Raw genomic sequence first — 13,979 nt, 5'->3', positions numbered from 1 at the left:
CTTACCCTGTGGGTCCACCTCCTAGTCCCTTACCCTGTGGGTCCACCTCCTAGCCCCTTACCCTGTGGGTCCACCTCCTTGGCAATCTTGAGGGCGTCGGAGTTGGCCAGGTCCTGGTTGGCGGGGGTGACGGCCAGGATGAGGCAACTCTCCTTGGTGATGAACTGCAGCAGCATGTCCCTGATCTGGTGCTCTATGTCCAGCGGCTGGTCCCCCACTGCCACCTTAGTCATCCCCGGCAGGTCGATCAGAGTCAGGTTTAACACTGAGGGAAAGATGGAGAGATGGAGGGGGGGGGGCGAGATGGAGGGGGAGGGAGAAGGTTATGACTGTTGCCATGTAGACTGTATGATGTGTGTTACATTGTGTATACATGTCCTTGTATGGCATGGCGAAGGTAGTTTCTTTGAGAGGTTGATACATGAATGTAAGTGTTTGCTGTGCTTTTATGTGTGCATGCGTGTGTGTGTGTGTGCGCATACGTCCAACTGAACATGTGCTTGCATATGTTAAAATGAACACCAAATGAATAACTGTTGGTGAGCATTACCGTTAGGGGAGTAGACCCGGAGGTTGATGGGGATGGGGGAGATGCCCTTGTTGGAGCCTGTGATCCTGTCGGTCTCCGCCTCAATCTCCGCCCGGACTTCCTCAAAGTCCACAAACTTCCTCCCTTTACAGTGTAGGAACTCTGCATACTCTACAGACACAACAGAGAGAGAGAGCGAGACAGACACACAGCGAGCGAGACAGACACACAGCGAGCGAGACACAGCGAGCGAGACACAGCGAACAACACAGATAGGTAGAGAGACAGAGAGAAGAGAAGAAAGTCTTTATCAGGATACAGACAGTGTTGTTGAGTGGAGGAGGCAGGTCCATGGCAGCAGCAATGAGGACAGATAAGGCCATGGTTGTATGAGAATTCAGACTCACCGGCTTTGTTAAAGCACAGCTGCAGGATCAGAGGTCTACGGGTGACAATGCCTGATCCTCGAGGAAGAAAATCCCTGAGAGAGAGAGAGGAAAGAAGATACATTAAATAAGAGAGGAAAAATTAATTGAGGGAGAGAAAAAGAGACCAAGAAAGTGAGGGGGCGAGCCCCAGACAGACAGAAAAAACAGACAACGTCAAATGACTCAGTACACTAAAAGGTCCATTTCCTCACACTATATCCTGTGCGAAATAGATGAGCATGTCACACTTCATGACCCATCTGTCAACAAATTAGAAGTGACATTAAAGTAATTTGGTCTCATGATGCCCCTGAAGATCAATTAATTTGCTCAGCCACTTTGTTGCCACGGTTACATAGATTTAGGTAATGTGGCGATTTAGAACGATGCACTCTGTCACTCGTGGTCTCACAGCACGATGGAACAGGGGAGAGCCTCTTGATGAGGATGCAAGGCGAGGCGCATACTTTCAGTAGAATATTTCAAGTGATTGCGTGTTGCAAGCTGGCTGTGTCAATATGTAAGATACCGCCTAAGATAAGATTACGCCCATAGTAGCCTTGATACTTGACATTGAGCTGAAGTATATTTAATACATTCACTTATCTGACAATTAAGATGATTCATTAGTCCTAGCCAGTGCACATTGAACATAAACTCAGAAAAAAAAGAAATGTCCCTTTTCAGGACCGTCTTTCAAAGATATTTAGCAAAAATCCAAATAACTTCACAGATCTTCATTGTAAAGTGTTTAAACACTGTTTCCCATGCTTGTTCAATGAACCATAAACAATTAATGAACATGCACCTGTGGAACGGTCGTTAAGACAAAAAAATCTTACAGACTTTAGGCAATTAAGGTCACAGTTATGAAAACTTAGGACACTAAAGAGGCCTTTCTACTGACTCTGAAAAACACCAAAAGAAAGATGCCCAGGGTCCTTGCTCATCTGCATGAACATGCCTTAGTGCTGCAAGGAGGCATGAGGACTGCAGATGTGGCCAGGGCAATAAATTGCAATGCCCGTACTGTGAGACGCCTTAGAAAGCACTACATGGAGACAGGACAGACAGCTGATCGTCCTTGCAGTGGCAGACCACGTGTAAAATCTGCACAGGATCGGTACACCCGAACATCACACCTGCGGGACAGGTACAGGAGTTACACCAGGAATGCACAATCCCTCCATCAGTGCTCAAACTGTCCTCAATAGGCTGAGAGAGGCTGGACTGAGGGCTTGTAGGCCAGTTGTAAGGCAGGTCCTCACCAGACATCACTGGCAACAACGTCGCCTATGGGCACAAACCCACCATCGCTGAACCAGACAGGACTGGCAAAAAGTGCTCTTCAATGACGAGTCGAGGGTTGTCTCACCAGGGGTGATGGTCGGATTATCTTCAAAGCAATGAGCATTACACCGAGGCCTGTACTCTGGAGCGGGATCGATTTGGAGGTGGAGGGTTCTTCATGGTCTGGGGAAGTGTGTCACAGCATCATCGGACTGAGCTGGTTGTCATTGCAGGAAATCTCAACGCTGTGCGTTACAGGGAAGACATCCTCCTCCCTCATGTGGTACCCTTCCTGCTGGCTCATCCTGACATGACCCTCCAGCATGACAACGCCACCAGACATACTGCTCGTTCTGTGAGTGATTTCTTGCAAGAAAGGAATGGCAGTGTTCTGCCATGGCCAGAGAAGAGCCTGGATCTCAATCCCATTGAGCACATCTGGGACCTGTTGGATCAGAGGGTGAGGACTAGGGCCATTCCCCCCCAGAAATGTCTGGGAACTTGCAGGTGCCTTGGTGGAAGAGTGGGGTAACATCTCACAGCAAGAACGGGCAAATATTGTGCAGTTCATGAGGAGGAGATGCACTGCAGTACTTAATGCAGCTGGTGGCCACACCAGATACGGACTTACTTTTGATTTTGACACCCCACTTTTGTTCAGGGACACATTATTCAATTTCTGTTAGTCACAGAATTAGTCACACCATTTCTGTTAGTCTGTGGAACTTGTTCAGTTTATGTCTCAGTTGTTGAATCTTATGTTCATACAAATATTTACACATGTTAAGTTTGCTGAAAATAAACGCAGTTGACAGTGAGAGGACTTTTCTTTTTTTTGCTGAGTTAATTTGAACTTGAATCTGACAGAAACATGGGCCTACAGTGCAGACTAGCCTGACCATGTGCAACTGTGCATAGAGTTGCCTGTTGTTGTTTCTTTCTTGTGTATATTATGTCTGTTTCCCTCTTAAAGTGACAGACCATCACCAGACACCAGTCAGGACCATTCCAAACCCAACAGCCCAATTGAGTCATCTCTCAGAGGGGAACACATACCCCACAACCACCAGCCACCACACCCTGCCTCCCGGGACTCTCCCACTCTGGGCTGGGACCCTGCCTGCCTGCTTGCCTGCCTGCTGTAGCCTCTAGCCTGACTTTGGGGCTCCCGAGTGGCGCAGCGGTCTAAGGCACTGCATCTCAGTGCTAGATGAGTCACTACAGACCCTGGTTTGTTTCCTGTATCACAACCCGGCCGTGATTGCGAGTCCCACAGGGCGGCGCACAATTGGCCCAGCGTCGTCCGGGTTAGGGTTTGGTCAGGCTAGGCCGTCATTGTAAATAAGAATTTGTTCTTAACGGACTTGCCTAGTTAAATAAAAGGTTAAATCAAATAAATACATAAACTGTGCAACAGAAAACTCCCTACATCTGGTGGTAATAACGCTGAACTCTGGGCCTGGTACAGCACAGTCTAACAAGACAAACCTACCTCCCTCCTCCTCTTTCTAACCCAACATCTAACGCCACATGCAGAAAGACGCCTGAGGGAATGGAGATAGCTTAGAGTCAGTCTGCTTCAGCTTCTAGTCTGTGTCACACACAGGACAATTAGGATGGAGCCATACGGTTGACTATTAGAGGCACTCACACTATAGACTAGACCTGTTGAACAGTGGGAACATTCTGGATGGCCTGAGTTCAGCACTAATGTAGTGTGCTGCAGATCATGTAGAGTGTTTTGTTTGTCATAGAGAAAACCAGCCTAACTGGGAGAGTGGGATGCCAGTATAGAAAAGCTCTGGCAGGGGGTGAGAGAGAAAGAGAGAGGTGGAGAGAGAGGGAGGAAAAAGGGAGACGGTGCGTGAGGGAAAGGGAGAGAGGGAATAGGGGAGCCGGGAGAATAGGGAAGAGAGGGAAAGGGAGAGGTGGAAGGGGAAATGGGGCATGAGGGAATAGGGGAGAGAGGGAGAGGGAAATGGGAAAGCAAGAGCTGGACTTGCCTAAGTGGAGTGGACACAGAGAGCAGACTGAGGATGTGTTGAGAGAGGGAGCTGAGGAGCAGAGGGCTGACCTCTCCAAGTGTTAATGCCTTACACTGGTTATACATCACCACCACTCTCACTGGACCCGTCCTCCTCTCCATTCACACACACTTCATCAGTTCAACTGGACAAAGACGGACACATGATCACAGTATCACACAGATAGTCAGAGACGCGGCCAGAACAAGATACTTCTGTGAGTCCATGCACCTTGTGCACAGAAGAAATGCATGACCTAACACACCCACACCATATCCACACAGATATACAGCCATAAAAGCCCCCACTAGAAGGGAAGAGAGGACATGTGGGTGCATGTCCATTATTGATGTGCTGTAAATGATAGAGGAGCTGAACAGATTGTGTATCATTCTATGCATTATGAATAGGCCAAGCAAAGACCAGCAGTCTCTGAGCCTCCCTCCTTCAATGCCGCAGAAAATAGATACAGTGGGGCAAAAAAGTATTTAGTCAGCCACCAATTGTGCAAGTTCTCCCACTTAAAAAGATAAGGCCTGTAATTTTCATCATAGGTACACTTCAACTAGGACAGACAAAATGAGAGAAAAAAATCCAGAAAATCACATTGCAGGATTTTTTATGAATTTATTTGCAAATTATGGTGGAAAATAAGTATTTGGTCAATAACAAAAGTTTCTCAATACTTTGTTATATACCCTTTGTTGGCAATAACAGATGTCAAACGTTTTCTGTAAGTCTTCACAAGGTTTTCACACACTGTTGCTGGTATTTTGGCCCATTCCTCCATGCAGATCTCCTCTATAGCAGTGATGTTTTGGGGCTGTTGTTGGGCAACACGGACTTTCAACTCCATCCAAAGATTTTCTATGGGGGTAGAGATCTGATCTGATCTGCCTCTCACTACCAGGGATTCCACAGCCATCGGGTTTGGGGTGAATTCCATCTAAATTCAAGATCAGGGTTTGAATAGGATCCCAATGGAATAAATCTACTGACAGAAATTGAATTGTTCCCAACTTCAACCGACCCCGACTGTTATACTGAGGTTGGAAGCAGCCCGGCATGGTCTGGTTCAGAGTAGCCTATGTACTATGAAAATGCCTGGAATGAGTAGGTGTCCAAACTTTTCACTGGTACTTGCTTAACTGACTTGCCAAGTTAAATAAAAGGTTACACTAAGAGCATAACATTTTCTAATTCTAGTCTAACCAATACACACAGAGATTCAGAGAAAGTACAAATCTTATTGATATATCAAGAACAGTCCCCATGCCTTTCTCAGAGCAGCGGGAAAGGTTCTAAAATAGTTGCTTCAAATCATATTGCTTCTATCTTCAATATGCTCTTTAAATAAATAAGTCATACACCACATTACTCAACACTAGTGAGACTCACATCGTCTACGGTAGGCCTAAAGTATATCAAAAAATATGGCATGACTCTCCGCCAATAATTACATAGAGGATTGGAGGAATCTAAATTAAAACCAAAAGCCACCTCATGGGTTTCCCGGTGGCGGCCGGCACGGGTATCGAACCTGCATTTGTAGCAACGCATTTTGCACTGCAGGAGCCCCCCATCAACAATGTATCAAAATACAGAGAGGTGTTGGTAAAGGTATATTGTCCTGCTAATAGCTCATAATGTGCTTTTATAATACTGTACATGGTGTCCAGGCCAAAACATTTATTTATTAAAGACTATCAGAAAGCATGTTGGTACTTATTTATTTTGATCCAAAGCCATGAATGAGTGAATCACTCTGCTTTATGTAGGTGCTGGGCTATATGACTATGTCATCAACTTGATAATATATAACGATATTTGAGGTTATTTTGTTTTAAAAAAAGCACAAAAAAAACATGAGCGATTGTAGTCTGAATAAAGGCCAAAATAATATTTGTAAATGCCAAAACATTTATTTATGTTTTTAGAGGGAGAGAAACGCTGGGCCAATTGTGCGCTGCCCATAAAGGCCAAAATATAGCCCTGCTAATATACTTTATGGAGCTGTACAACGTGACCATGTGTGTTTGAAAGAGTATTTTCCAGTAAGCAACAATCTGTTTACCTTCATTAGACAACTTTGTTCCAATATTTCTGTAATTCAGGGATATTTATTCCCATAGTAATTCGTTATGGATCCATAACTAAACAAACATCAGCATTTTGAAAGAGTATTTTTGTAATTAATTTATTAACGAAAGCATAAAGATGCAATTATTAGTTACATTGTTTTAGTTTGAACGTGCAGACTGGCACTAAGAACAGAACAACGGGAACGTTTCCCTAGTCAGTGCCATTATGAGTGCAATGCCCCTTAAGGTGTTGCCAGTGCACTAAAGCACAAATTTCCTCCAAGTCCCGCAGCATAATTGCAAAACTTTTAGTGGAGCAACTACTGTACATTCCATGAGACTTTTGGAAAAAAACATGCAGGGCCTGTCATTAACCTGTTTATCCACTTGTCCTTCAGACAAGGTGACTGAAAATGTGTTGTTTGATGCAAGAAACCCCTTTACAAAATAAAATGCATTATTCCCATACCATTATTACAGAGAATCAGACAAATTATGCTACCCTCTGCCTATTATTCCACTTAGCTTATTCAATACAGTCTCAAAATACAACACTACCCATTTAAGACAAAAGAAAAGCTCTTTAACTGACTCGCTTTTCAAAGATGTCTAGAAATGCCCACATTTTGAACTCTTCTATGAAGTAACCACTCCATTGTTGACTAGAAGTTAGCTATGACTGGGAAAATAACTCACTAACTAACAAGGAATATGAACACGTGCACAGGTGGCTACATGCAGCTCTCGCTTTGATCTCAAAACAAGCGCATCTACTAGTGACCGCTCATGCTGTAAACACAGTCCAAAGTTCAGTTCAAAGTGAATGGCAGATCCATATATGGCAATGGCTATTTGCATATAGGCCTAATGCAGCTGTGACTGGTTATGGTGCGCCGGTCTGTGTAGAGTACTGGCCTGATCTCAATATAAAATGTTTCCATAGTAAAATGTTTAAACAAAGACAAAAGTTTAGCATGTTCAATTCATAAATATTATTAATAATGTTTGTCTGTTTTCATTAAGATGCAAAAAGATTAAGATAACTGTAGTAGACTGTGTTTCTGGATGACGCTGTAGTAGACGGTGTGTAGTAGACTGTGGCCATGGATGACTGTGTAGTAGACACAGTCTACTAGTACTAAAATGTACTAGTAGAGTACTACACAGTACTAAAATGTTGAGGTCACTGTATGGTTTACTAGGAGGGGTGTGGAACACAAACATGGGTCTGAGGTTTGGTGAGAGGCGTGGGATTAACTCATGTGGCATTTTAGACCTCTATCATTATGGTTCCCACATTCACAGCCTCAAGTCTGACTGCCTCGCCAGGCTTTCAGTCCACTTTCAAGAATGAAACAGACTGCAAAAGCTGAGTGGACAATGTATGTGGCTGAGCTTTTGCAAAGATGCAGCTTGATGTACAAGACAGATTTTAGATGGTCAACATTCCTATTGCTTTTCCCTCCAAGGGGTTTGCATCATCTCCCCTCACTTTGTTACCATTTAGGCAAAACATTCCAATTCACAAACCATGAGAGTCAGTCAGTTCCTGGTCACCTCCCAGGTTCATAGTCCACTAGTCTCCTCTACTCCGCTACCAGCACTGGCACAGCAAATCAGATAACAGCCCAGCCCCAACCAGCTTGTACAGCTAGATATGACCTCCATACTACCGCCCCCAGGGACAATGACATCACAGTCCAACAGACACACAGAGAGCTAGAGTGGCGACCACATGATCCTCAATGATCTACATCAAGTTATTCAAAGTCCAATAACAGACATACACATAAAAAAAAGAGAAAAGCATGGAAAATGTAATTTTACTAATACCAGAGTGCAATTCAGCACACAGAACCATTCTACAGAAAGCCAAAGCAGAGTGGTAACCATTTAATGGCAGCATCTGCTAATAGCGTTTTTATTTTCCTTGGTGTGGTATTTGTTTATTAGAGTACAGGTGTTGGTAGTATTTCAGCAGTTTAGATGCAGCCATGTCAGATGACTCTCTGAGAAGAGGAGCAACAAGGGTTAGGCTAGTGCCCCTCTATTACTTATTCACCCTGGACAGGAACTTAGGTCATCTAAATTAGCTTATTGCCATGCTCAAACGCACAGATGCATTTAACCAGTATTTCAAAATATCCTCCTGGGTGTCAGCAAAGTCTGATATGAACCCTTTGGTTGTCCTTATGTACATAGACACACACACACAGTTGCTGGGTGAGTGAGTGTTTTTATTTTATATTTAACTAGGCAAGTCATTTAAGAACAAATTCTTATTTACAATGATGACCTACCAAAAGGCCTCCTGCAGGGACGGGGGATTAAACAATAAAATTAAAATATAGGATAAAATACACATCACGACCAGAGAGACACCACAACACCACATAAAGACAGATCTAAGATAACAACACAGCTTAGCAGCAACACATGACAACACAGCATGGAAGCAACACAACATGACAACACGGCAGCAGCACATGGCAGCAGCACAAAACATAGTACAAACATTATTGGGCACAGACAACAATACATCACACAAAGCAGCCACAACTGTCAGTAAGAGTGTCCATGATTGAGTCTTTGAATGAAGAGATTGAGATAAAACTGTCCAGTTTGAGTGTTTTTTGCAACTCGTTCCAGTCTCTAGCTGCAGCGTAATTAGATTCGATGTATAAACATGTCCTAAAATCACACAAAAAACAACCACTAGTCAGTTTCAGGGAACAACAAGGAAAGTCGATCACGTCTCCAACATGAACAGAATTCCACAGGCAAACGCCATCCCTCCTGACCAGCGACAGTCAATAGCAGCAGGGCACCTGGGAGACGGAGGTCCACATTCAATTAGACTGCCTTATGAAATGCCTACTTCAACTTCTGCTACACCACTCATTACAAGATATCTTGCGGTGGTACATTTCACTGACATCCGAACTGACTTTTGCATATTGTGAAACGTCATAATCAATGGAAGAGGAACGCATGAGTCAGAGTCGAAGACTTAAGCGACTGCCAGTCAACCATTAATCTAGATGACATCAGAGCTCAACGGAATTCACCTAGCACAACAAAAGTGTGGAGGCAGGCAGCCAAGGCGGGACAGAACAAGAGCTGCTCTAATTTCTAGGGTGTATTCCCACTCCCACTACTACTGCTGGACTCATTCATTGTTGCTGCTGTAGACAGAGGAGATATACTATGGCTGTCATTACACTTCTCTGGCATGTCTGAGTGTCCACACTGACAGAAATGACCATCTTCACCCCCAGAGGAACTTCTGTGATGGTATGATGCTACTTCAAAGAATATTCAGAAAAATGAGTCAAACACTCCACTTCCTCTCAGAAGGTTTCTCTTTCACCCACATGCCATGTATGTTTGCTTCTGTAGCTTGCATTATGCCACAGGAGCCATACTTTCTTAAAGTAATCCTGTCTCAAACCAAGACCTAAAACACTTCATATAGCCTAAGCACCTCTTAACACAACAACTTGATATCAGCACACTGGCATTTGTAATATTCAGTCTATTTTGTAAATGCTTACAATAAATCCTTAGTGATTACTTGATTTTTAAGGACTTTATTGTCAACTTTTATACTATTAATGACAGTATTAGTTTTAACTGGTAATGGTATTATTACTGCAGTTTTGAGGAGCTATTACTGCAGTGTTACACTGGCAATACTAAAGTGCCTATAAGAACATCCAATAGTCAAAGGTCAATGAAATACAAATGGTATAGAGAGAAATAGTCATTAAATTCCTATAATAACTACAACCTAAAACTTCTTACCTGGGAATATTGAAGACTCATGTTAAAAGGAACCACCAGCTTTCATATGTTCTCATGTTCTGAGCAAGGAACTTAAACGTTAGATTTCTAACATGGCACATATTGCACTTTTACCTTCTTCTTCTCCAACACTTTGTTTTTGCATTATTTAAACCAAATTGAACATGTTTCATTATTTATTTGAGGCTAAATTGATTTTATTGATGTATTATATTAAGTTAAAATAAGTGTTCATTCAGTATTGTTGTAATTGTCATTATTACAAATAAATGTAAAAAATAATTATAAAAATTACATATCGGCTTTTTTTGGTCCTCCAATAATCGGTATCGGCGTTGAAAAATCATATTCGGTCGAACTCTAGTCTGGGTAGCGAGGCAAGGGCAGTCGGGCAGTGGAGGAAGCTAAGCTGTTAGCATCACACTGACCCCCGTTACACGTCCCTCTCATATGGACATAACTCTAAATGCTTTGTTGTGCATTTGTGTAGGCATGTTTGCGTGTGTACCTGTGTACAGCTTTCTTCCCTAAGAGCTGTCAACAGGGGAATGTGGGAGGTCATTTCTGGCAGGAAAATTGAGGTCAGCAGCAAATGACTAACGTTAATTACAGCAGAGATCTGTCAAGTGCTGTTTGAGTGCCAAGTCCCTCATCTGAAACTACATGTGTGTGTTGAGTGGTCATCTAGTATGCTCCCATTTGACTATGGAAATGCTCCATGTATTTGAGGTGCAAGGCAATGCATAGCTAGAAAAAGTGTGTGTGTGTGTTTGTGTGTAATATTCTTCTGAGTGAGTCTTTGAATTGGGAAAACCTGCTTAACAAGCTGCTTTCATGGGTGCTTGTTTTGTGTCTTTATATGAAGGGTGATCTCACACACTGCTGATGTGGGAGACAGAGACAGGACCAGCCTGTTAAAGAGGGCTGTGGGTTAGATCGCACAACATCAACAGGCAAGGAGAGATTGTGAATTTCTACTGTTCAATAGAAAACAACCAAATGGGGTGAGAAAGAGGAAGCACTCAAGTGGAAATGATGAGTTGCCTAGTTCTGCAATAAGCTGTGACTCAACACAATGCTATAGTCATGAAATTCTATTGAATGCCTATTTCTTGCTGATAGATCATTTTTGTTTAAAAACAGACTAGGCTAGCGAGAAAATAGGAAAGGATGACAGACCCCACAGGGCCAGGTACACACCTGCTGTTTATACATCATACACACATCCTATCCAACAGTCTCCTCAGAGCCAACACTAAACTGGGTTAGTGAGTGATATGGACAGTCAGTGCATTATAAATTAACAAAACTGGTGCAGCTCAGGTATAGAGTACATATTTTCATTCATTAGCCTCAAAGGGGGAAAGGATTATTCCCAAGGCGATTATGTGCAACACAAAAGTATATGCTGTAGCCTAGTGATAGACTGACATAATATAGGTTGTGCATAGTGGGTCCTGTCCCGCTGCCGATTTCCGGGTGTGGCATGGAACTTATAAATAGACCAGTGGGAGACAAGCCTACACCTAGGTTTCTCTTTGAAACAAGGGCAGAACACCAGTTAGCCCAACATGTACTCTTAAGAAGTCTACCATTACTCATTAAAGGTCCAAGGATCTTCTGTTGTTATTTTCAGAGGTAGACTGGCTCTGGTAGCCCAAAACTCCATCTAAAGGTGAATCGATTCTTAATTGCGAAACGGTTCTAGAATCATAAAGCCCTTTACTTTTAATGTTACACCAATATCATTTCACTATGCAAAACATACACTTAGTATACAATGTTTTAGCAGGCTTTATCACATGACAGTATTTTCAGTGACAACACGTTTCTGGCAGCCATCTTCCGTCACACACAGGTGCGCTAGATAGCTAATTAGCATATGTCTCGCATAAACATGTGCTGTAACATGGAGATATGGCGTTGTGAGAACAGTAACCCTAACCCTATAAAAAAGGTGTATATCAATTTATGCTTTCGTTTTAGAAAAGTATTTCCCGCGGATATGAAAGATAACGTCCGTATGCTTCCAAAACCGTACCCCAAGCGATGCACGTTACGCCTCGGGCACACCTAGTGTCCTTGCGCAAAATGGTTTGCAGCATCTGGATGGTGTGCAACAAAAGTTTAACATTCACCTTCTGCTAACATTTTTGTCAAGCTGTCTATGCGTACAGTTGGACGCATACCTTCGATAAATCCAATGTATGCCCCACACAGTGTGTGTGACATCACACAAAATACATTTTTCTCCAGTCTACACTTCACCCACCTATTATCTCTGTACTCGCCCACTATAAACAAGTTATTTGGACCAGACAAAAATATACAGCATATTTACGCAGGATACATTGCCTAAATACCGGTAATATTTTTTTTTTTTTACAGGGAACGGGTATAAAATTCATAAGGGTATAGAAATTATACATAACAGCAAATCCTATGCAAACACCACTGGGAAACCAATGTTGTTGGACTCTTTGTGGCACCCCAACTTGCCAAGTGCAGCATCATATTTAAGTGGATTAAAAGGGGGACAAGCAGCCTAATATTCAACTAAATGTTTTCATATACCTAAATTCTAGACTACACTCCATACAGATTATGATCAACATAGCCATGTCAGACTGAAACAAGCAGCTACTGTAGTTAGTTGTGTTCTGTTGTGTAATGTCATCATGTCACCTAGAGAGTTATAAATGACATACATCTCAAATGTAAAACAATTCAATGTGTACTGGGAAGTCTACAATACACAAAAAAATAAGTTATCAATCTAATCTACTGATCAGTCGACTGAAGTAGCCTGATTTAATTTCCGTGTTCGGCCCTGCTGACAACCGCTGACACTATTGCAGGAGCAAGTTTCCCCCAAAACGCTAGGTAGCTAAATTATTTGGTCCATATTTATTGCATTTTGTTTTATTTCCTTACATAAATAGATACTAATATGTAATATGTCTGGTTCTAGACCAGTGCCTCCAGGCAACTTTTCACGATTTCCTTTGAAACATTTGTCATCCGCCCTGGCTTGCCACGCAAACGTCGCATCTAACGTCAACATTTCGTTCCTCCTCTTTCGTTATGTTTTGTTTGCTTACGCCAAGTGCGTAAATGAGTATGTGACCAAATACCCGTTTAGGAGCACGGATCATCTCACAACTTTACCAACTGGTTATCTAGCTAGCGAAATTCCTTACTAAAAGCTGACTCCAGGGATCTTTTGCAAATTAAGTTGAGTGAGCTAAACCACAAATATGATAGCTGTCTAGCTAACGTTAGCTTTGAGCACCACCAACCTGCCAACGAAATTTTCCAAGACCGAGCTTTTTCCAGCACTCTGCCCACCGACCACAGCAATTTGCGGTAAATCCAAGTTACAACTCTGGCCGATGGAACTGAAAGCGTCCTGAAGTTTGTTGATAAGGGGGATCAAATCTTCCATCCCCCGGTTCCCCATGGTTTCGTTGGAACGGCTCCCCTCCCGAACTAACGTTAGCCTACTACGTTAACGTTACTAGTTAGCAAGGTGCTCGGGTTACTCCGAAATGTTGAATTCCAACTTTCAAGCGGCCCTGTCTTCACTCTGTCAAATGAAAATATGATGTTTACAAATTGTGTAACTCCCAATTTAGTGGGATTACAATAACGTGTTCTTATAAACACGAAAATACTCAAAGTCAACCAAACGAAACGGATAGAAAACTCACAAAACAAAACTTCCACCATCCGGTCAGGCAAGTCGACATCCGACCTAACCGGTGATAAGGCTACCGCCTCCTGTCAATGAAATAATTGGTCAATCTCACTGCTCGTCTCCAAT

General features: G+C 42.8%; 1 protein-coding gene across 30 annotated transcripts in view; it reads right to left on the bottom strand.

The window, feature by feature from the left end:
- Window positions 1-13,965, bottom strand: part of LOC110538675 (dynamin-2) — a 37,193-nt gene extending 23,228 nt beyond the window's left edge. For 15 of the 30 annotated variants that reach the window (XM_036938837.2, XM_090193880.1, XM_090193881.1 and 12 more), the window contains exons 1-4: window positions 13,456-13,944; window positions 937-1,010; window positions 551-700; window positions 62-265 (exon numbers count right to left, since the gene is read on the bottom strand). In XM_036938837.2, the coding sequence (XP_036794732.2) occupies window positions 62-265; window positions 551-700; window positions 937-1,010; window positions 13,456-13,616 (589 nt within the window). In that variant the 5' untranslated portion in view covers window positions 13,617-13,944. Of the gene's footprint in view, window positions 1-5; window positions 266-550; window positions 701-936; window positions 1,011-13,455 lie in introns of all 30 variants that reach the window. The other 15 variants (XM_090193889.1, XM_090193891.1, XM_036938832.2 and 12 more) reach the window with 3 other exon arrangements.
- Between the last annotated feature and the right edge of the window lie 14 nt (window positions 13,966-13,979).

The sequence above is a fragment of the Oncorhynchus mykiss genome, chromosome 12 (assembly GCF_057628025.1).
Source record: "Oncorhynchus mykiss isolate SJ-2025 chromosome 12, ASM5762802v1, whole genome shotgun sequence".
Classification (NCBI taxonomy): Eukaryota; Metazoa; Chordata; class Actinopteri; order Salmoniformes; family Salmonidae; genus Oncorhynchus; species Oncorhynchus mykiss.
Note: the sequence above shows the minus strand (reverse complement) of the source record. Positions and strands in the feature narration are given on the sequence as shown.